Source organism: Natator depressus, chromosome 1, assembly GCF_965152275.1.
Source record: "Natator depressus isolate rNatDep1 chromosome 1, rNatDep2.hap1, whole genome shotgun sequence".
In the NCBI taxonomy this organism is placed as follows: domain Eukaryota; kingdom Metazoa; phylum Chordata; order Testudines; family Cheloniidae; genus Natator; species Natator depressus.
Genome location: NC_134234.1, coordinates 172201405 through 172224643, shown reverse-complemented (window position 1 = coordinate 172224643; position 23239 = coordinate 172201405). Strand labels below are relative to the sequence as shown.

The 23239-nt window shown below is 41.3% G+C and overlaps 1 protein-coding gene across 1 annotated transcript in view; it reads right to left on the bottom strand.

Annotated features, from left to right (window-relative positions):
• Window positions 1-207: 207 nt before the first annotated feature.
• The window catches only part of TMPRSS15 (transmembrane serine protease 15), an 84249-nt gene continuing 61217 nt past the window's right edge, over window positions 208-23239 (bottom strand). Inside the window, exons 21-27 of the mRNA XM_074945810.1 lie at window positions 14656-14751; window positions 10026-10075; window positions 9519-9693; window positions 5955-6136; window positions 5570-5665; window positions 1935-2074; window positions 208-363 (exon numbers count right to left, since the gene is read on the bottom strand). Coding sequence (XP_074801911.1) covers window positions 208-363; window positions 1935-2074; window positions 5570-5665; window positions 5955-6136; window positions 9519-9693; window positions 10026-10075; window positions 14656-14751 — 895 coding nt within the window. The remainder of the gene's footprint in view (window positions 364-1934; window positions 2075-5569; window positions 5666-5954; window positions 6137-9518; window positions 9694-10025; window positions 10076-14655; window positions 14752-23239) is intronic.

The following is a 23239-nucleotide window of genomic DNA, read 5'->3' as shown; positions in this document are numbered from 1 at the left end:
GGGCTGTTTTGAAATATTGCTTTCTGATATGATAGAGTTTCTTAATATTTAATGTTTTCCTCCCAAAAGTTTGGTTATGTCTAAATCTCATTTTGAATGACAGGATTTTATTCAGTTTCTCTCACCAGTAGCTTTGAATGCTATGTGGTATATTATAATCTTGCTTAGTATTTGCCTTTACATTCTATTTTTGTTTTTTAAATCAAGCTAACGTATGAATTGTTTTATCCAGTCCACAAATTGTGTGACTCGAACGTACACTCCAGGACGCTGGGGCAATGCACATTGATAGCCAAAGGATGTCACACCTGCCAAAAAACACCTGTTATTGTCTTGACTCATCAGGGACCCTCCTGAATCTCCCTGCAATATTGAAATTCAAGAGTTAAAAAAAGAACTGCTCTTGATCTTAAAGTAACTTTGGATCTTCAAGCTGTTTTGCCTGTGTGTATCCCAGTTTTGGTGCACATGCTCCTGATGTGCCCAGAAGGGGAACCACATGGAGAAATACTCAAAAGAGAACACTATTTACTAAATTTTTTAACATAATGTGTGATCTTAAGCTCTTAGACACCTGTTAGTCATGAACTGTATCAACCATGAAGCATAGTAGAACCCTTTGCATTAATTGTTTTACTTATCAACTTTAGGTTATATCCTCTTACCCTGCACAAATCCTGTAGAAGTGGGGTTTGCACCGGGGACTTCTGAAAAAGGTCTGGGGGAATAAAATCTCTCTCTCAAAGGCTGAAGAGCAGCTGCAGAAGCTCTCTCACTTTGTCAGCAGCCTACAGGCTGTCTGCACTTGCTACATCCTTCCTAATTCATGGTTCTTTGGTCATTGATTACAACACTGATTTGTTGCACTCTGTATAGTATTAAGGCCCCGCTCTTCCCTCTTCAGTGCGGCATAAGGGGAAACAAATAAAAGCAAAACAGGTAGGGAAAGCCTCACAAGCTTAAGGACTGTGGAGTGGAGCCAATGCAGTATGACCTCCTTTTTTCTGGGAGTCTGCTGTAACTCCCTAAAGGCAACTGCATTTGGTCTAGTCTTGCAGTTATGGGGCACAAGCCAGAAGCAGCACAGTGTAGATCCAGTGAGAACCACATTACGTAGCATGCTCCCATTAGAATGTGATGAAAACTGTCAGCAAAAACAGAGAGTTCATGCCGCTAGAACTAAGAGTTCAAGCAGAACTAAGTGGAAGCTAGACACAGAATTCAGTGCTGCCTGCCTTCCCATAGAGAGGGAGTGCATTGTAGGCTGAGCTGGGGTGGACAATGGCTCCTTAGGAAGCTATGCTGCTAGAGGGCAGGAAGATCATAAGAGAGCAATTTAGTTGGGGATTGGTCCTGCTTTGAGCAGGGGGTTGGACTAGATGACCTCCTGAGGTCCCTTCCAACCCTGATATTCTACGATTCATGATTCTAACAGTGTTGTCTTGTCACAGAGAAGGGCAGCCCCTGCAAGTTGTTGGAGCTTCCATTTCTTGAGGATCCATGGGGTCTAAATGCTTGAAGGTAATGCCCCCTTGCTGCTCTCCATCCATCCAGCCAAAGTCTTTCTTAGGCTTGTATCAGCTTGGTATTTAAGCTTCACACCTCACATTTCCACCCACAAACATCTCTTCCTCCTGAGGAGATTGCTGACCAGAAACTGTGTGAAGTTCAACATGTGGCACTTCCAACACCCCATATCGCTCTGTAGTGGGGTTTTTTAATATCAGAAAGGTTCCTTCGGACCTTAAAATATATGAGCTTGTAATCTTTGAAGCATGTATCTTGTTACAGTATGAAATATGTAAGGCTCTGAGTAGAAATTATATTCTGACAGCGAGTGGCTAGTTTTTAATGATCAGAGGACCAACCAGTGAGCTGTTCAGTAATTAGAAGGAATATAATATTAGCAATGCAAATGGGTTGTTTTTACTTACCTGACAGGAATCTATTCCTCCTTCATCATAGCCTGCACACATCATATTCTCTGTAATACTATATTCTGGCATCTGTTGTTGGCATTTCTCATTTGTTATAAGAGGGACCTCTGCTTCTTGCAATATGTTTGCAGTGGAACCTGATCAAAATAGAGAGTATACACAACCAAACTGATCAAAATGCATAGCATAAACAACAGCCATTATTCTTAGTGATTCAGAAATTTCACTTTCATTACACAGCACTATCGAGGGCCTGGGTTGCCACGTCATTACTTCAGTTTATACCTCACTAAAATGTATCTAGGAACTTAAAAGGCCCTGGCTCACTATCATTAATAGATTTTATCCTCTGTGAGGTAGAGTATATTAACTCTATTTTACAGACGGGGAACTGAGGCAGGGTATATTATGTGACTTGCCCAAGATCACAAATTGAAATAAGGCTGAGCTAGGATTTGAATACCCATCTCCTGAGTCCCAGTCCAGTGTGTTGTGCACTAGGCCCCCCTTACTCCTCAGTCATTGGAGTTATTCTTGAGTAAACAGTAGTGAATGACATCCTGAGCTTTTATAATAGGGATCACCACTAAATTTTGTTTTTCAAATAACTTAATGAAGACCACTAAAATGAATGAATATTATGATGCATGGATCTAAGGATTAATTAAAAATGTGGCTTTGACTATCCAGATTCTTTGAGTACATTGTATGATTTTCAGTTGGTCATTTGAACCCCTTACACTAATGTATGTTATTAATTATTAACCACAGTTTTATGGCGCAATTGTACTCTGAAAGTAGCTCAGCAAAAATGGCAGAGTTGTTCCATGTTTATTGCTCTGTGACACCAGATCAATAGGATTGATTTACAAATGAAAATGTAAATTCTCAGCTCTGGAAATTCAGCCTAGGCTCTAACAGTCAAGCTGCTTTCTTTCCTCTGCATGCATCTTTACCAGTAATAATAATATCCTATAGCCACATTCTGCCATCAGATTCCCCTGTGCTACCTCCTTTGTCTCAGGACAGAATTTGGCTCCATCTGCAATAACAATCTCTGAAAAGTGGAAATCTGCTTTATTATGAAGTACAGTATAAATACATTTCAGGGTGTGTTCATTTTTAAATGGCAATTTTTATTTTGGGTGGGTTATGTAAGGAACATAAAAATTGGTTGCAGGCTGAAATTTTGGCAAATTTTAAATTTTAAAATAATCATTTGGGACATTTTAAAATGTTTGCCACCGAAAACATGTATGTGAGAATTCTCTGTCATTGATGTGGCTGGATTGGGCATGGCAGCATGTATGTGTCATGGCCCACAAGTCATAAACCTGGGTTTCCAAGGTTTATAGCAAGGACTGGCACCCTGGCGGGCTGTGTGCCAAAGATTAAGCCCCCTGGTGGGCCGGGCCAGTTTGTTTACCTGCCGCAACCGCAGGTTCGGCCGATCGCAGCACCCACTGGCCGCAGTTTACCATCCTAGGCCAATGGGGGCTGCGGGAAGCGGCGTGGGCCGAGGGATGTCCTGGCTGCCGCTTCCTGCAGCCCCATTGGCCTTGACCTAGGGGTTACAGTGGATTCTTCAGAAAAGGACCTAGGGGCTACAGGGGACGAGAAGCCGGATATGAGTCAACAGTGTGCCCTTGTTGCCAAGAAGGCCAATGGCATTTTGGGATGTATAAGTAGGGGCATTGCCAGCAGATTGAGGGACGTGATCGTTCCCCTCTATTCGACACTGGTGAGGCCTCATCTGGAGTACTGTGTCCAGTTTTGGGCCCCACACTACAAGAAGGATGTGGAAAAATTGGAAAGAGTCCAGCGGAGGGCAACAAAAACGATTAGGGGACTGGAACACATGAGTTATGAGGAGAGGCTGAGGGAACTGGGGATGTTTAGTCTACGGAAGAGAAGAATGAGGGGGGATTTGATAGCTACTTTCAACTACCTGAAAGGGGGTTCCAAAGAGGATGGCTCTAGACTGTTCTCAGTGGTAGCAGATGACAGAACAAGGAGTAATGGTCTCAAGTTGCAGTGGGGGAGATTTAGGTTGGATATTAGGAAAAACTTTTTCACTAGGAGAGTGGTGAAACACTGGAATGCGTTACCTAGGGAGGTGGTGGAATCTCCTGCCTTAGAAGTTTTTAAGGTCAGGCTTGACAAAGCCCTGGCTGGGATGATTTAATTGGGGATCGGTCCTGCTTTGAGCAGGGGGTTGGACTAGATGACCTCCTGAGGTCCCTTCCAACCCTGATATTCTATGATTCTATGATCCCTGGTTTATAGGAACAGCCATATTCCAGCCCTCCATCAGCAGCCTGCTAAGGCTCGCTTACCTGGGATCCAAGAAGCCCAGCCCCAGTTTGAAGCTCTGCCCTTGCAGTACTTTTGGTGGCATCCCAGAGCAGCTGATTGGCCTGCTGGTCCAGCAACAGGCACAGGAAACAGCTGGGCTCCACCCTGTTCTGGACTGTGTGCCCTCCTGCTCCTCTGGCTTGATTTCCTGTCATGTGATTCATGGTTCTGACCTCCAGTTTGTCTTCTGACCCTGATTCCTGTCTAGTGACTCTGGCTCTGGCTACTAGGTCTGGCTGCCCACAACCCAGCCATGACAATATGGGATCTTCGTTAAGAACAGGCAACAACCCCAGAAATGTTAACACTGGGCCTAAATTTCAGCCTTTTGTCTAAAATGAGCCTAAATATTTTTTTAATTTTAAAAAATTTAGATAAACAGCCCTCCTTCGCTGAAGTTTCTCAACAGCAGACGTCCCCTTTTCTTTCCCCCACTTCTGACGAGCTTGTGGTATGGCATATGAACTGCCTGGTGCTCATCCAAACTGAACAATCAGATTTTATGAAAATGGCCTTCCTCTAGAGAAGGACTGGAACCAACTTCTTGCACCCAAATGCTCCTGAAGGCAGGGATGTTCAAAATCTGGATCTGAATTTTATCTCTCTCTGCATCCTCTGTTGCTTAGGCAAGATGGAATGAAGTGAAAAGCAGGATTTCAGCCTTAAATCTACAAAAACAAGGAAATGATGGACATTTTTTTCCATATGAAGAGTACTCCATTATAGTGAATGGCAAAAAATCAGTCACAGTATATGACCTTTTTCGAGATCTTTAATGTCACAGAAGGTGGCTGAATAAAGAGAGCACTGGACTGGTACTCAGTTTACCTTCGTTCTAGATGTGGCTTTGCCACTCAACTGCTGGGTGATATTGTGCAAGTCATCTCACCACTCTGTGACTCAGTTTCCCCACTTGCAAAATTATTATAACAATACTTCCTTTGTAAACCACTTTGAGAAATACTGATGAAAGATGCTATTTTAGAGGCAGATATTACTATTACATACAAATCCTGCCCACAAATATGTACAGGCAGCTCACATTGATTTCTATTGTGTGCACACAATCAGAAACATGATAATGGAAATCAAACTGGAAATAAGACATACTTTGTTAACAGGGAGGGAAATTAGCCATTGGAACAACTTCCCAAGCGATGTGGTAGATTTCCCATCACTTGAAGTCTTTAAAATGTAAAGTAAAAAATACATCTCTGACAGCAAACAAAGTTTTCTTCCTTATTTTGTGTGGTATTTTTAAAAGTGTGGTGACTCACCTTGATTTGTAGTTCTACCCCAGCCAGCAACAGAGCAATTAATTCCTGGCAAAAACTGTTGACTTGCTTCTGGTAAGCAAATAGGCTGTATGTAATCTGTGAAAGAGAAATAATTATTTTCAACTTGATTCCAGTATTCTGGTTTTTGTGATGTCAGTTACCAAAATGCACATTGATCCAAACCCTCTCTTCCTTGCTCAGGCAAAATGTCCAACAAGTGCAGGATTGGTTTTCCCAAGGTTATATCTAATTTATAAGGACAAGTCCAAGTATCCCATAAACCTGTCATTACTGAGTAAAGTCAGGTTGACTAGTCCACTTGGAGCTAGCTCAAATTAATTCATACAGAGTAAATAAATGTATAAGAGAAGATCAACAATCCTACCTGTATAATTCACTTTGAATTGAAGATGCATCATAGCAATGTCACTATCTTTTGTGCGCTTGTTATAATGAGGATTTATGACAATTTGATCGATCTTTTGAATTACTGTCTGAGGATATGTGAGATTCAAAGTGGTATGCAAGCCGAGCACTCCTTTCCACTGAGATGGTATTAAATTCCTCCTAGAGATTGCAATGAATATTCACAATTATTTATGATCAAATGAAGGACTTGAACAAATTGCCATGTATAATTTGTATTAATCTTTAATCCCCTCAAGAATATATATAATATATATACACACACTTGGTATATTTTTTCAGATTAAGTGGAGTAGCATAGTATCATTTGAAATTGCCTACGGTTTTCTGACAGCACTAGTGGCCTAAAGTTTAGTATCACAGAATCATCAGTTCATTTTTGGTATTAAGCCAATAATACATTTATACCGAGTTGCTTGGACAATAGTACAATTATTGAAGAATCATTAATTATTATGACCCTTTAAACAGCTGGAATTAAAAATTCCCATGCAATTAATAATCATCCCTCAGACAGAAAATTATGAGCATGAAATACCTTGGGGATGGTAGACTGAGGGTATGTCTACACTGCAACTGGGAGGTGTGATTGCATCACATATAGACATACCAAAACTAGCTTTAATTTAGCTAGCTCAAAGCTAGCTCAAGTTACAATAGCAGTGAAACCACTGTAGCATGGACAGTGGCTTCTTGAGTATGTATCCAGGGTTCAGGGTGGACAAGACTAGTCCCATGCTGTCACACCTTCACGGCTATTGTTACTCAGGCTAGCTAGATCAAAGATCGTACCTGATTGCAGAGTAGACATACCATTAGAAATCTGATTTTTAAATTTTTTTTAACCTACAGCTGAAAAAAAAAATCTAGAAAATCAGAAGTTAAGACTATCTGAACATAATAGAAACACAGCATTTAAATGAAAAAAAAAATGACAAGTTTGTTCTTCTACAATCTGTATTTATTGTTAAGCTGTAAAGGATGTACTTTAGTTAGAGACCTGCTTTATAGCTGAAGTTGTTTTGAATCATCAAATGTCCACTGAATGAACTGATTTACAAACCATATAAATACTTATGAGCCTGGTTGAAGCTGAGCACCCAGATTTCCTTCAGTTCTCTATTGTGATTGAAATGCAACAAATATTGGTGTCTGTAAAAAAACAGTGATGAATACGGACTCTCTCTGAATATGGTGAAAATAAAATTCATGTACATCTACACGATTAACAAAAACAAGATGCAAGCAAACACCTCAATTAATGCTCAAGATGTAGAGATAGTAAATGATTTCAGTTATCTGGGATCATACATATCCAACCAAGGAGGCTGTTCTAAAGAAATTGGAAGAAATGTAGGAATGGTTTGCTCTGCAATGACCCCCTAACAAAAATTTGGAAAAAAAAACATAGACTCTTAAAACGTACAAAGTTTCAACTGGTGAAAAACTTAATTTTCTCAATAGCAACCTACGGATGTGAATTGTGGGAAATTAAGGCTTCTGACAAGAAGAAAACTGAAGCCTTTGAAATGTGGTGCTGGCAAAGACTTTTGCATATCTCCTGGATGGAAAAGATGAGGAATGTTTATGTTCGGAACATTGCTGGAGAGAAGCAGACTCTGTTGTCAGAAATCAACCGGCACAAACTTATGTACTTTGGTCACATCAGGCACAGAGATGGAAATAACTTTGAGACAGTTATCACAAAAGGAATGGTGGCAAGTCATTGTAAAAGGGTATGATAACTGAGGAGATGAATAGATGGTGTGTAGCAGATTATTGGGAAATCATCTGCTAAGTGTTCATAGGTAGCAATAGATAGAGAAGGCTTCAGTAAATTCTGCCATGTCACCAATATTCAGACATAAATAAATGGATTTTACTTACTTACAATAGTGATAGCTCTTCCATGATTTTTTAAACACTATGTTTTCCTATTCTTGGTCCTCTCTACAGCACTTTAATTGTAGACATAATGGTGACATATTGTAGGAAATATTTTAAAATATACCTCATCTCCTCACATTCTGGGTAGTGCACCATAGAGACTACTTGAGTTGATTAACACATCTATTCAGACAAATTGAGATTCATTCCAATTGTATAGAGTAGTGTAAATCTTGATCAGTCTCTCACAGTGTACGGCAGAGAGTCATAATTACACAGGCAATACTAAATTTACCTTTATGAGATACGATGTCATTCTTTACTCTCACACCATTGGGAAAGCTCTGAGTGAGTAATGAAGACACCCAACTAATTACGGATAAACTGCAAATGCTTGATGAGGTATCATATATTTAATGTATACTACCTTCCATTTTCAAAAAAGTGTCTCTTGATTTCAGTGACTCCTTACTGGAGTCATTGAAATGTGGGGCTACTAAAAACTCCAGGAGCTGTGAGCTGGACTCCATCTCTTATTAGGTGAATGAATAATTCAGTACATAATAATTAAATGATGAGCTGGGTTGTTAACTATACCTATCACTAATTTCAGGTTTTTCCCTAGTCTGGTGCAGACTTCAGTGGTCATGTCATTTTTATAAAACTGGGTCCCTGCTGTATATGAGTTTTCACCACAATAGTATACATTGGGGGATGGGACAGAGAGAAAGAGAGATTACGTATTTGAAAAATCCTACAGAACTGTCTCAAGTCCCCTACATTAATTTTTCCTCATACTTTCTATTGACTCTGGCTATTCTCCATTTGAACAGTTTTGTTATTGGGTATGATTTTCAAGTACCTAATCTGAATAATTTATCTGATAGGCCTTCAGACCACTGAATAATTCTTTTTCAACTTTGAAAATAAACAATTAATTTGGCAAAACAACATTATTCTAGCATGAAAAAGTCATTTTACTGAGGCAAAAATAACAGAATATTATTAAAACCATAAATGTAAGCCCCGATTCCGTAGTCAGATCCATCAGAACATTACAATATAGGATTGGAAGTACCTCCTGGTCAATGAGTTCAGTTCCCTGCTATCAAAGGCAACCACATCTATTCTCTTTCATAGGATACATAAGGGGAGATCCCTGTGAATATGTGGTTCCTATTGACTTCAGTGGGACTCTATGGGTTTGTTTACAGTGCAATAAAAAACCTGCAGTACCAAGTCACAGAGCCCATGTCAGCAGGGCCCAGGTTGAGGGTCTAAAAATTTCAGTGCAGACTTTCAGGCTTGGGCTGGAGCCTAGGCTCTGAGACCTTCTCCCCTTGCGGGGTCTCAGAGTCTGTGCTACAGCCCAAGGCTGAATGCCTACATTGAAATTTTATAGCCCCGCAGCCTGAGCCCTGTGAGTCCAAGTGAGCAGACCAATGCCGCAGGTCTTTTATCACAGTGTAGACATACCCTATGTGGCTAGCAGTGTTGCCCCATGCGTATCTGATTGACAGGTCAGGGCCATTCCGTAACCCAGCTTTATGAACGAGCATCTTTCCTTCATTATACATGAACATTTGGGAGTGCCAACATGGTATATGTATTAACTTAAGGAGAAAGTAAACATTACCCATATACACAGTGCGCTGCTGAGACTAGCCATTCATCACTGATGAGGGAAGCTCCACATATAGGTTTTTCATTAAAAAACAGTGAGACTACCCAAGGCCAGGCTCCTTCTTTGGCATCACTTCCACCTACAATCCTTGCACTGATCTCCTGAGTTATGAGTCGTTTTCCACAAGCTGAAATTTGAAAGGGGAGGGGAGGTCTGAAATTAATTTATGCCATATTTCAAGATGTGCCCAAGATACAAAGTTCCAGTCTGGAACAGGATCTGATCTTCCCTAAAGTTCAGGGGGGTGGGAGGGTGGGAGGAGGGGGTGGTGGATATCTTCTTTTTGTTTGCACCCATTGTATGCAAACAACTGAAGATAGTAAATGTTCCTGCTTCATGGTTTATATGAAAATACAGTTTATATTTCACTGCCAAAATCTTTCAAACAATATACATGAAGTTTATGGACCTAACAATTTTATTTTTTAAGTGGAAGTTTCTTATGAAATATTTACTTACGTTTATTGTTGCATTGTAGATAAATCACCAGATTACTGAGACACTGTTTGCTAGAATGAAAGCACAGTTGTTAAAAACACAGGTATCTGCACGCCAGGTGACATTACATGAGTATGTTTAAGTGCAGTTTAGAATCACTACAAAACTTCTTCTGTTTTGTTTCCTTATTCTAAAGGAAAACCATGGTGTTAATATGCAATAATTTGCCTGTACTGCCCAATGCTTAAATGGATATTGCACGTATAATTTCTCCTTTGCTGTACATTTGATTAAAAACAGTGTATTATAGAAATAAAAGTAGCTTAGTCTTTAGGTGGGAAATGTCATCTGCTAAAATTCTGAATCCAATACAAACTGAATTCACTATGGATTTTTTGCTGCCTTCTTAGGTGTTTTCAGGAACTTGCCACTAGAGATCAGTGTAACCAAAGAATTAAAAAAATATATATATTAGTCTGATATCAGTTTAGCTTTCATGGAGATAACACTGCACTGTAGAATATATATAGACACATATAAAGGCTTAGGAATTATTTAGAAGAGACATAAAGCCAGAAGCCTGAAGAGCACAAGGCCACAGATCAAAACTACTCAAGCATTTCTGACACCCAGAGGTTTTAAGATTATCTTTATAGCTTGTAATGAATCTGAACACTGGGGACAGTGCCTGTGCCACCAATTAAATTTGATATATACAAAAATATACCGGGAAAGAATATCACTGGAGGACTAGTTTAATGCACAGTTTGTTTTTTAAATGTATACAGAGTAATATAGCATGATTGTATAAATGTAGCTATCAACATTTCCCTATTATACAATAACATACACTCTCATATTGTAATCCAGAATCACTGTATAGTTTTCACATTGCAAATATCTCCTATTTTCAGTCTTACATATAACCCCAAGGATGTGGTTTACACCATTGAAGCCAAATTCTTCAGTCTTTACTCAAACTCCCATTGAAAACTCATAAGCCCTTGTAAACCAGCTGTACATTGGGCCATCTGGCAGGAAGGGTAAATAACATGGCACAGGAAAGGGTAGGGCAGGGAACACACCTGCTCCCAGCAGGATTGCACAGTAACTGGGAACTTTTGCATAGGAGCTCCATCTCCACCAAACTGCCTTACATGGATTCCATGGAGCTGCAGAGGGTGCAGGAACTAATGCAGCCCACTCCTTATGCAGGTCCAGCGGGAGGTGGGATAGAACATTAGCTCATCTGGACAGGGCCCATGCCTTCTATGATGGTGATACAACATCTAGCATCTCCCACTCTTTAATCTATAGCAGGGAGCTATGGGTAGGAGTGGCAACTCACTGAGGTATTTCTTACACTGCTGACACCCTCTGTTTGCCATGATCAGAGGGACTTCAAGCTAGTGGGCCTCCACCTTTACTTCATGTTGGAGCTGTCAGTCTGGAGACTGGCTTTGGACTGTTCATCCCATTTGTCATTCCTATTGATGCCAGCTGGGTAGCTGAGGAGGATCCATTCCCCTTAGAGCTGGATGAAAATTTTCAGTTGAATGGTTTATTAGCCAAAACATGCAGTTTGGACCAGCCTGAAAGTATTCCTGATTTTGAAACAAATTTGCCAAATGCTTTTGGCCAAAACAATGATTTGGGATTTGGTGCGATTCGCAAAATGGACAGAGAGAAGGCGGTGCCACCACCCTAATAACTTTTAGCCAGTGTTTAAGGCATTCAACTGAATCCAATTGCCCCACCGTACCTGATATGGAGAAGGGATTTGAACTTGGGTCTCCCACATTGCAGAAAAGTGCCCTAACCAATAGAACAGCTTCAATAGGAGAGACTGAAACAGCCCCACGGCGGCATACGCTACAGTCCAGTGGCTAGGGTTACACTCCTGCAATGTTGGAGAGCTGCGTTCAAATCTCTTTTTTACATCCGGCAGAGGGGGAGAATGAACCTGGGTCTCCCACATCCTGTGTAAGCACCCTAATCACTGGGATAAAGGTTATAAGATAGGCAGCACCAGCTCTTTCCCTTCCCCTCATTCCCACATTTGGTGAATCTAGCCGTTCATTTCCTTTGCTATTATTTTTAAAAGCATCTGGAAAGGAAACAATACATTTTATTTTGGGTCAAATGAAATGTTCTGTTTGACACAGAATGAAACATCTCTTGACATTTTCAATTTACCAAAATTTTTCAGAATTTTTATTTTGGTTCGATTCAAACCAAAATTGTTTTTCAATGTTTCAGAGCTGCCAATGAGCCAGAAAAATCAATTATTTGTCCAGTTCTAATCCACTGAAATGTCAGGGAGGCCTGGTGCATGCTGACTGCTTCCCCTGCGTGACCTCCAAAAGGACCACTTGTCACACTGTATATAGAAGCTGGGCTGGCAGCAACTCCTGCGGTGGTGGTGGATGACTTTGATGGCTGCTTGCACCGTTCCTCCTGCCCTCCTGGTGCTCCAGCTGGTTAGTGGGGGAAGCCCCATAACCCTGACCCAGCTTCCCACCAGGAGTTTGGGGGGGGGGGGGAAGCCCCCACGCCCCTACCCCATTTCCCTGGTAGGAGCAGTGGGGGGAGGGGGAACTGCAGGAGGAAGGGGTTGGAGAGGGGCCCCCACTTGCTCTGGCCCAGGGCCCCCCAAATCCCTAACCCATCTCTGGCTGTGGAGCCTGCCATGCCACAGAGCTGCTTCGTGTTAAGCCCCACCAGTGCTTCTAGGGCTAGGATCTGGCCCAATGCAAATGTTATCCTTCTGTCAGTAAATAAATTCCCTTTGTGTCCCGGATGTGAACAGTGGTTTCATCTCTGGGTCATATTTTACTATCCTTAATCAGTCAAAACTCCTACGACCTTCAAAGGGAGTTTTGACTGAGTAAGGACTAAATGCAGTGTGGGATCTGGCCTTCATGTATTGATTATCAGTTGACTTTTATTATTATTAGTTTATTTTACTAAAAGAAAAACACTGTCTAATCGTCCTCTCATTCTGTAACATTACAACTTCTGTGAAACAACATGAGGGTATAATGGTATCACCACAATACAGTGACCCTTATCAGGAGTTCAGATGATAAACAGAAAAGAAATCTCTTTCTGCAGTAGGAATGCAGTTAAGATGAACAGTCTTCTTCCTTTTCCTCTTGTTCTCCTCATTCTTTAGTGTCTAACTGATAGTAATAGAAGACACCTTTAAATCATAGGCTGCTCTTTAAGATCTCTCATGGCAACGCTTGTTTAGACATACATTTTATTAAAAAAAGAAAAATAGCTTTTAATGATCCTCCATTACTCTAAGATGTTTTTTTCCCCCACCACCAGTGAGACTGATAAATATTTGGTATTAACAGAATAGAATTAGAACAGAAAATGTATCAATCAGCTCCCAGCAGGGAAAAAGAAAACTCTGCAGCAAATTAAATATTCTCTATAGCTTTACTACTGTGCAATATGGCTCATAAGTGAAGCCTACAATACTATTGATGCATCCCATCTTCAATCCAGTCTAAGCAACTGAGCAATTATATGGTGATTTTCTGTGTCAGTGCATCCATCAAGGTTCCAGGAAAATGTAACTGTTAATGTGATAGGACTACTAAGCTTTCTTAGCTCCTTTAAGGCATTGTTTTAACTGAGGTGTGAACTGTCTTGCTAGTCAATGGCAAGCACCTCTCCTTTTATAGGTGTGCCTAAAGCACTGGCACCTCTTGTGAACATAATTCTTTAAAACCATTAAATTCAGGGTCTAGAGTCAAGAAAAGCTCCCAGTTATTCCAAACCCATAGGAATCCTTCAAAGTCACATCAGATATGAAATAGGGTAAAAGAGATTAGGGGCTAGGATATGATTCTGAACAGCTCCTCGCTTAATGAGCTGATTTCCGTAAGAAAGATAAGGAGACAAAGCCAGAAGAACTATACACGCCTCATTTTATTTTTGTTACTACCACTTGCCTTAAAACATAGCCAACCAGGAAGAGAAGGACATGCTTTTTTTTTTTTTTCTAGCTGGCTATTACATTTGTATTGCTCTCTGTTCTTGTTATGGACTGGTCACAAATCACCAGTTTTCAGTATTTTCCTAACATTTTATATTTAATATGAGAAGCAGTGTGGGCTACAAGATAGGACACTGGACTGGGTTAAGAGATCTGGGTTCTTCTTTTCTTGCCATCAATCTGAGTGATGATATTGGCCAAGTCACCTCACTTCTCTGGACCCCTTATTCTCCATCTGTAAAATGGGGTTCATGATACTTAATGTAAAAACTTTGAGATCTACGGATACAAATGCTATGCAAGAATAGTACTATTTATTATTGTAATCACAGTAGCACCTAGATGCCCTAACCAAGATTGTAACATACAAACAGATAGAGACAGTCCCTGCCCCAAAAGCTTACAATACACAACACATGGCAGGGGAAACAGAGACACGAAATGACTTGCCCCAGGTCACACACAAAGTCAGTGGCAGAGATGGAATAGAATCTAAGTCTCCTGGCTCCCAGGGCAGTGCCTTATATACTAGACCACACTGGATTTCAACTAAAGTAAAGTAGAACAAGACATTATATTTATTTTTATTTACCACTATAATCAATTTGATCCTTAATGTGAGAAAGATGCATTGATGCCTACCTTGGTGTAAGTATTAGGCTCTGGTTAGCTGCTTTGGTGATTTTTACAAATGGCCCATTTCCAGTGGATAACATCGCTGATGATGTAGTCATATTTCTAGGAAGAGGGAAAAAAATGAGACATTTTTAAGATACTCATTGTGTTTCTCTGACTGAATAACATTTTAAAAATGATTATGCCTGGTAGTACTGGTTCCTAGAATAGTGGGTATTTATTCAAAGATTTTTTGAGGTTTGAAATCTAAAGGAAAAAGAACAGAAACAATGCCACCACTCAAAGGTACTGCACTGCCATTTTTAAAAGATAGAGAGTTAAATTTTATTATGCAATGTTCAACAATAGTCAATTGAAACTCGTGTAGCACAGTTCTGTACTTTGGGGGGAAACCAGTATTGTGTACACGGGGCTTTACAGAACAAATAGAGGTGCATTCTCTATAGAGAAGGGTTTAAAGTCAAAGGCCTTGATGGAGCTATTTGTGAAAGAAGATATTACTTAATGTGAAAATGGCAGAGCCTAGCTCTAAATTAAGAACAGAAAAGACAACTACCCAGAGGGACAGGAATGGACAAGAACAAGTATAATATGATTGTCAAGTTACTTGGGAGGCTAGTGTATATGTCTTGGTGGTTAGAACTTTTTTTCTAAAAAAACCTCAGTGTTTTTAAACCTGACTTCAGAATGGCATACAAAAACCTAGCCAGCTTGAGAATTTCAGCTGAGCAGAAAATAAATGCATTTATCCTCCGTTGACTCACACTTTGTTTAATTATCACATCTGTGCAATGTCAGAATAATATATGGCCATTCTAATATGGGAGCATCTTACATGCACTTTGCACTGGGATAAGTGGGTGCCCAAGATGCAAGGCAGTGGTGAAGCAGTTCTACAGTACTTATGTATGCAGTTGGGAGAGAACTATAACTAACTCCGCGCAAACTAATTGGTAAATTCTGATCTGAACTTCTGCATCGTGAGCCAGTTTCTTTAATGAGCTGAACCAGAACCCAGTGGGTGTGATTCTCCACTGTCACATCAGTTCCATGCTAGTTGCACGTTATTGAATTTAACGGAGCCAGGCTAGTGTAAAAGTGGTATTGGGCTGTGAACACTAAACCCCCTACGTTTGGCAGAAGGTTAACTCTGGATTCAATTCAAGAGGCAATCTTAGTAACATGGGTCCGTTCATATTTACAAGTCCATTCAAACCAACTTGCCTAAAAAGCAATCTGGAAAGGGAATACACCCTTATTACACACCCAATGTTCAGTACAATACAGTACAGTAGCATTGTTTCAGATTGTTTTACTGTAATGACATATTCATGTACCTGAAAAATTCCATCCTAGCAGTTACTTGGCCTCACAGGCATTTGCAGGAACATAATAATGAATTATACCAAAATACACTGAATCAAAATTCTGCCCTGATTTACACTCTGTGCAACCTCCCTGACATCTTCAGCTTTCTCGAGGACTGGGGAATTTCTCTAATGGCTAGTAATAGGGGAGGGATAAGCTGGTTCCCGTAGCACAGATCTTCTGGCGGAAACTTCAACATCCTCTCTTTAAGGGTTCGATTAAACTGCTCTACTAACCCATCAGTCTGTGGGTGATACACGGACATTTGGAGCGTTTTTATTCGTAACAGGTCGCAGACCTGTTGGAACAGTTGTGAGGTGAAATTGGTATCTTGGTCTGTCAGGACTTCCTGGGGGAGAGACACCCAGGGAAAGATTCTGTAACCACAGTTTTTGCTTTGACTTTCTGGAGGGGGATTGCCTCCTCAAACCAGATGGTGTAGTTGAGGATGGTCAGGATATATTGGAACCCCATGACTTTCTTCAGGAGGGGTCCTACCAGGTCCATTGCGACTCTCTCATAGGGGGTGTCGATCACCAGCAGGGGAACAAGGGAAGCCTTCAGTACCCCTCATGGGGCTGTGAGTTGACACTCTGGACAGAAGTCACAAAAAACCCTTTACCTCCTGGTGTACCCTGGGCCAGAAGAACCATATCAGGATCTGGGCTAAGGTCTTCTCATGCCCCAGATGTCCCGCCGTGGGAATGGTGTGGGAAAGCTGCCAGATGGCCTGACGGTGGCATCGGGGGACTACCAGCTGGGTCTGGATGTCCTGGGTCTGGGAGTCATGATCGACTCGCTAGAGGCAGTTGCCAGTCAACTAGAAGCGGTGATACTGCATTTCCTGGGGGGTGGGTTCCATAATCTTCCCATCAACATGAGCCAACTGCTCATAGGCCCATCTGAGGTTTGGGTCCTCCCACTAGTCATGGTTAAAGTCTGAGCCTAAACCAGGGGGTTCATCATGAGTGGGAGGCCTGCGATCACCCCCTTCATCAGGAAGGTCCTGGTCAGCCTTGAGGTATTGCTGGTTGCTTGGGTTGAGGTTCCTGGGTGCCCAGTCTGTCCCTTCCAGGACCTCTCCCCACAAAGATGCCCTGGGGCTGTTGGGACTCGAGGCTTATGGTGTGCAGGACCCCCAAGAAGCTGCTCCAGTCTCGACCTAAGATGATGGGCTAGGCCAGCCTTGGTGACAGATCCACTATCATAATCCTCATATCCCCCCTCACAGTCAAGGTGACCCAGGCCTGAGGATAGCGATCTGTGTAACCCTGCCAACAGCAGCAGCATACTACGTGTCTGGGGGCTTCACAAGGTCCTGACATACCAGAGTCTGTCCACAGAGTTCACGAGGGTGGAGATCCAAATTCCGTCCACGTCTAACAGGATCATCACTTGGCCCTGGGGGCTGCTTACATGCCCAAGATTCCCTGGTCCAGACTCAGCTGAAACTGAGGAAGGCCTCCAGGTCACCTTTGGGACCCATTTTTGTCAGGCTCACAAGCACCATGGTGTTAGTCGGGGTCACTGCTCCCCCAGGATTGGAGCTGCTGGGTGTCAGTACCAACACAGCCAGCTGCTGCAAGCACTGCCATTCTTGGTGCTGGTGTTGGACCCCCCAGCTCTTGAATCAGTTGCTGTTGCAGGCGTTGCTGCTGCTGCTCAAGCTGCACCACATACTGCTGCTGTTGGCACTTGGTGAGCCACTCTGTGAGCTTCTTGACCTCCATCCTTCCTGGTTGGAAAGTTCCCCATTCTATCATCCGGCACATGGGGGGATTTGATATGCTGCTTTTCTGGGCTTGTCCCCTTGTTTCAGGGGTGGGATGATGCCTGAATTCTCCAACAATTGTAGTGGTCCCTCACTCTGCCTCATTACAGGCAGACAGTAATCAATAGTCTATGGGGGAAGCTCTTGCCCTCTGGGAAGGGCGAAGCACAAACAGTCTTTAGCCCACAGCCTCCTGCCTGGGATAGACCGCAAGTAACAGTTTATAAGGGTCTCTGGCCCTCTGGCCAGGGTAGAGCACAGATAGTCTTTGGTGCAGGCCTCTGGGTCTAGAATTAGTTTGCAGCCACCCCAGGTGTGAGAAGGCAGTGTCTCATGATCCTTTAATTGAATACACATTTTAAATCTGTTTGGTTGAAAGAGATCCTGTAATAGGGCAAAAACCTGCAATCCTTTCTAACTCAAACTCCCACTGACCTCTGACTATCTACTCAGTGCTTTTCTTCTCCTACATTTCTTGCTCTTTTCTCAGCAAAGTGAGAACTAACTATTTCTACCTCTTGCTCCTCTATTTGACTAATGCAATGCTGTCCGGATTACTGTTCTAGATTTCTCTCAATTTTTCTCTAGTCTTTGACACCTCCTCAAGATAATAGTCCCCTCACGTCCTGAAAGCAAGTTTAACGTGCTTCTCTGAGTTAACCCTCAACAGGTTCTCTTGATTTATCAAATTACAGTAAGTTAGTTGACTAAAGGTTTCTTAGATTATCTTGTTGGAAGACATAAAACTGCAAATTCCAAGAATGTATGCGTGACACATGAGATGTGTACTGGATTGTAATCTGTTGAATAAAACACCACCTCATTAAAAATCAATGAATAGCTTCTGTATTCTTTCTTCCTTTTCAGTAAAGATAAAAGGAAATCAAGTGCCTTTATTGGAAAGCTATTATTGTAATAACATGTTTCATTCAGTAGAGCCAGAATTTCAGTTATATAGCAACATTATTTCCATTATGTAAGAGAACATATACATGGTGATGCAGGTCATGTGTGCCCCGAAAGGTTTCAGGGAACTGTTCTGATGAGATTCTTCTATTGTTCTGTCACGTACTGATCAGCAGTTGGAAACAGAGAAAAATATGATTTAAAATTAAGGAAAAAGCCATAAGCATTTAGAATTATGTCTGCTCTTACCTTTGCTAATCCAAACTCCTTTCTTGTATGATTTAATTTCTCAACATAATAGGCTGAATCTTAAAGTCTGGATTTGGGATTTAATATTGGAACCTCAATTGATGAAAGCAGTTTATTGGAAGTTTTCCAAACTGTGATTAAATGCTTACAGTCAAAGAAAGGAAGTCCAGGGTGCTTACCGGGACTTGGGAGATCCTGATACAATTTCCTGCTTTTGCACAGACTTCCTGTGTAACCCTGGGCAAGCTGCCTTAGTTCCCCACCTTTAAAATGGGGAAAATAGCACATCCCTATCTTACAGGGCTCCCCAAACTCCCTTCACTTATTAACAGTGGAGATACTGGCTCAGAAGATATTATCAGGTCCTTAGGGACTTGAATTCTTTCAGTACTGACAGTATCAAGGATTGGGACAAGTGGGAAACCATGGACGATGGCTTTAGTACAATGCAGCTGGCACCAAGCACTTGGCATAGGATTCCCTTGGTACCATAGATAGGTGAGCAGTCTTTCTGGTTATTGGTAGTGAGTGTTGTTCAGGGATGGACTTGGTTTTTTCAAGCCTGTCTCTGCTCCTCTGGGTATGGGTATCTGAACTCTGTACTGAGTCTGTCTTAGATGACTGATTCCTGTTTGCCTTTGCTGTACTGGCCTCACTCAGATCTTGCACAGAACTCCTCTCAGGACTTGATGTCTCCGTAGTCTTCTTGTGAGGTGGTGACTGATAACTTCTTGGAGACTTCCTCCTCACATACTTTTGCTTAGAGGCAGATGTAGATGAGGACTTCGGCACCATAAATGTACTCTGTGTCATGGTACTGCCTACCTCTCTGCTGGTCTCTGGTGACTGAGATATTGATGCGGATGGGGCACTAGCTGTACTGGGAGGTCTATGTACAGAGGGGACTCTCTCCCAGATCTGAAGCTGGATGTAAATCTTGCTCCATCATAAGGAGTTTAAACTTAATTTCTCTGTTTTTGGGGGATCTCCCTTTGAAGGAAGTACAGATCCTCCACTTGCTGGGGATATGAGACAGCAGAGGTACTGGGAGAGTCTGTCACTTATTGGAATAACCTCACGACAGGAGAGGCACCTCTTGAATCCTGGGCAAATCCCAGGCATTCTCGAGAAAACCTAATGAAAATTTAACCCCTAGAAAGGGAAATCTCCTAACTATGTAACTATCTCTATGAATAAAAAGGTTTTTTTAAGAAAGAAACGAAAAAACAAAAACGAACAATTGTTCTAGCAACTGTAACACTATAAGGTAAGGAATTACAAGGAATCTGAGAAAAAGCTAAATATTAGAGAACAGGCACGCAGTTGACTCCAACTTGGGCCAAAGGTGGTTGAGAAGGAACTGCATGGGGCATGAGGATGTGTGGGGTGCATGAGTGGACCAAATTGGCATTACTACCAAAAATCTCTGATCAAAGGGACAGGGTGCAAGCGCACTGAAGTGGAGCATCCGCAGAGGCGCTATTCGAAGAAGAACTAACAAATAAGAATCTTAACATGATGGGGTTTGTTTTAAGATAAGTTTGCTGTGAAACTGTATGCCTAATATGCATATACAATTATTATATTTGCATGCATCAGGTAATTGTACATGCAAATTGCCATCAAGATTTGTACATCCAGATACCTGATGTGTACACAAATGCAGTGATTGTTCAGGCAAAAACAACAGATTTCCTCAGCTAATGATGAAAAATAAGACCCTGAATATTTTCTTTAAGGGCTCCTGATTAGGTTGATTTCCGTAGTTTGCTTAATTATCACAAAGGAACATTAGGCTGTACTCTTGTCAGATCTTACAAGCTAAGATTTCACTTAGTAGTTAGATGAGTGACATCCATTGAAAACCAGCCTGCTACAAGAAATAGTGCTGGTTATTCAGTGATGTGCCAATGATGTCACTAGAATTGCTCCCAGTGAGGCTAAAATACGGCCCATAAAACTGCACTGTAAATGTTGAAAGTTTAAAAGAGCAATGCTCTCAGCATTCCCTCCCCACTCTGAACTCTAGGGTACAGATGTTGGGACCTGCATGAAAGACCCACTAAGCTTATCTCTACCAGCTTAGATTAAAAACTTCCCCAAGGCACAAATCCTTCCTTGTCCTTGGATGGTATTGCTGCCACCACCAAGTGAGTTAGACAAAGATTTAGGAAAAGGACCACTTGGAGTTCCTGTTTCCCCAAAATATCCCCCAAACCTCTTCACCCCCTTTCCTGGGGAGGCTTGCGAGTAAACAAGGTGAGCACAGACCAGACCCTTGGGTTTTTAGGACACTAAAAACCCCAATCAGATTCTGAAAAACAGAAATTTATTACAAAGAAAAAAGTAAAAGAAGCACCGCTGTAAAATCAGGATGGAAGGTAATTTTACAGGGCAATAAGATTTAAAAACACAGAGGATTCCCCTCTAGGCAAAACTTTAAAGTTACAAAAAACAGGAATAAACCTTCCTCTTAGCATAGGGAAAATTCACAATCTAAAACAAAAGATACTCTAGCACATTTCCTTGCTATTACTTACTATTTCTGTAATTTTAGATGTATCATTCAGTAGGAGCTGGATTACTTGCTTGGTCTCTCTCTTTGTCTTGGAGAGAACAAAGAGCCCAAACACCCCGCCCCCCACCAAGATTTGAAAGTATCTTCTTTCCCCATTGGTCCTTCTGGTCAGGTGCCAACAAGGTTAATGGAACTGATTAACCCTTTAAAGGTAAAGGAGGGATTTTATGCTATCCTTAGCTGTGTGTTTGTGACAAATGTGTTCAGGATCTTACCACACAGAGAATCTCAGGTACCACTGATTTAAGCCATATTTAATTTTAGAGTCACTGGGCTATATAGGCCAAATTTTGTTTGTGTCTCCATTTTATGGCAGCAGCACTGAACAGATCCTCTTCTTGGATGAAATGAAGAAAAGAAGAATATAGGCCATGAATTATGATAGACTGTGGAATAGTTTCACTAGGGAAGTGGGGGGAATACCCTTTTGTCATAATACGAAACTGGACAAAGTAACAGAAAATATACTAAAGGGAGCAATCTGGCACTGGCAGGAGGATGGACAAAATGACCTAATAGGTCTTATACATCTCCAATTTCTTTGATTTTATTATTCAATCTTCCCAGGCCACTTTACTGAAGTATTTTCCCAGCAGCAGGACCCACACACAGCTTTGACAGGGAGGTCAGAGTTTACCCGAGTTCAGTTTACTATGCTACAGTAGGTCTCTTTAAAGAGTAAGAATAGAGTTCAGGAGACCATCTTCTAACTTCTCAAACAGCAAGGTGACAGAGGAAGTTAATTAAGTCATACATAGAGGGATAAGAAAGCTCAACTTCTTTTCCCTTGTAAGTTTGATGCCAGACAAAAACTGTCCTCAGGTCACTATCAAGGGAGTTGGATGTAAGAACACTCAGTCCTCTGACTTACTCCTCTTTGCCACTGTGGGAAGGCCAGACTTTTCTATTTTCATCGGTGGTTGGTCTTTTTCCTTCAGGCAATAAGTTGATGTGGGCAGAAACCAAATTTCCCTGTGGACCTTGATTGCTGAAGCTAACTCTTTTAAAAGATGTTCCTGCTTTAGAAGAGAAGCTGCTGCTGGCTCCTCTCTTCGCTCCCTGCTGCACTATTGAGTTTACATTTTTATATATCCCCTTCTTTACAATATCTCTTTCAACATTTAAAAATAAGTATTTTATTTCTCTACTGACTGCCTTCTTCCATTTAGGGTATTATTCCCCCTCTTTGTCCCTTATTCCCCAGTTTTTCTAATGTAGCTGAAATTAGCACTGCTTTTCTTGTTCACCTCTGCCAAGTGACAGCCAGAGCCAGATCATATAAACTATATTGTTGCTGTTTCTGTGGGTCATCCCCCGCCAAAACAATGGCTTTTGCAAAACCTCTCTAGCCATAGGGTGCTTTTTTTTTTTTTGCTTTTTTTTTTAAAGTACAATATTAGATACTTCTAGAGCTGGTCAGGTCACAGTACAAATTTTCGTGAAAAATTCTTCACGTTTTCATTACAATTTCCAATTTTGACTTTTTTATAACAGCTCTATAGCTGATCAAAGTAGGATGAATATTCACTTTTTTTTCACAAATCATAAAATTTCAAGATGTCTTTATATTTAGAATTTAGAAGCTATTTCCCAGCAGACAAGAGGCCAGATTTTCTGCTGGCACAATGAAGTCAATGGATTTAAATTGGCAAAGAATTTGGCCTTAAACCTCAATCAAATATGATCTGTTTTCAAATGTTCTGAAGAACTGCCATTAC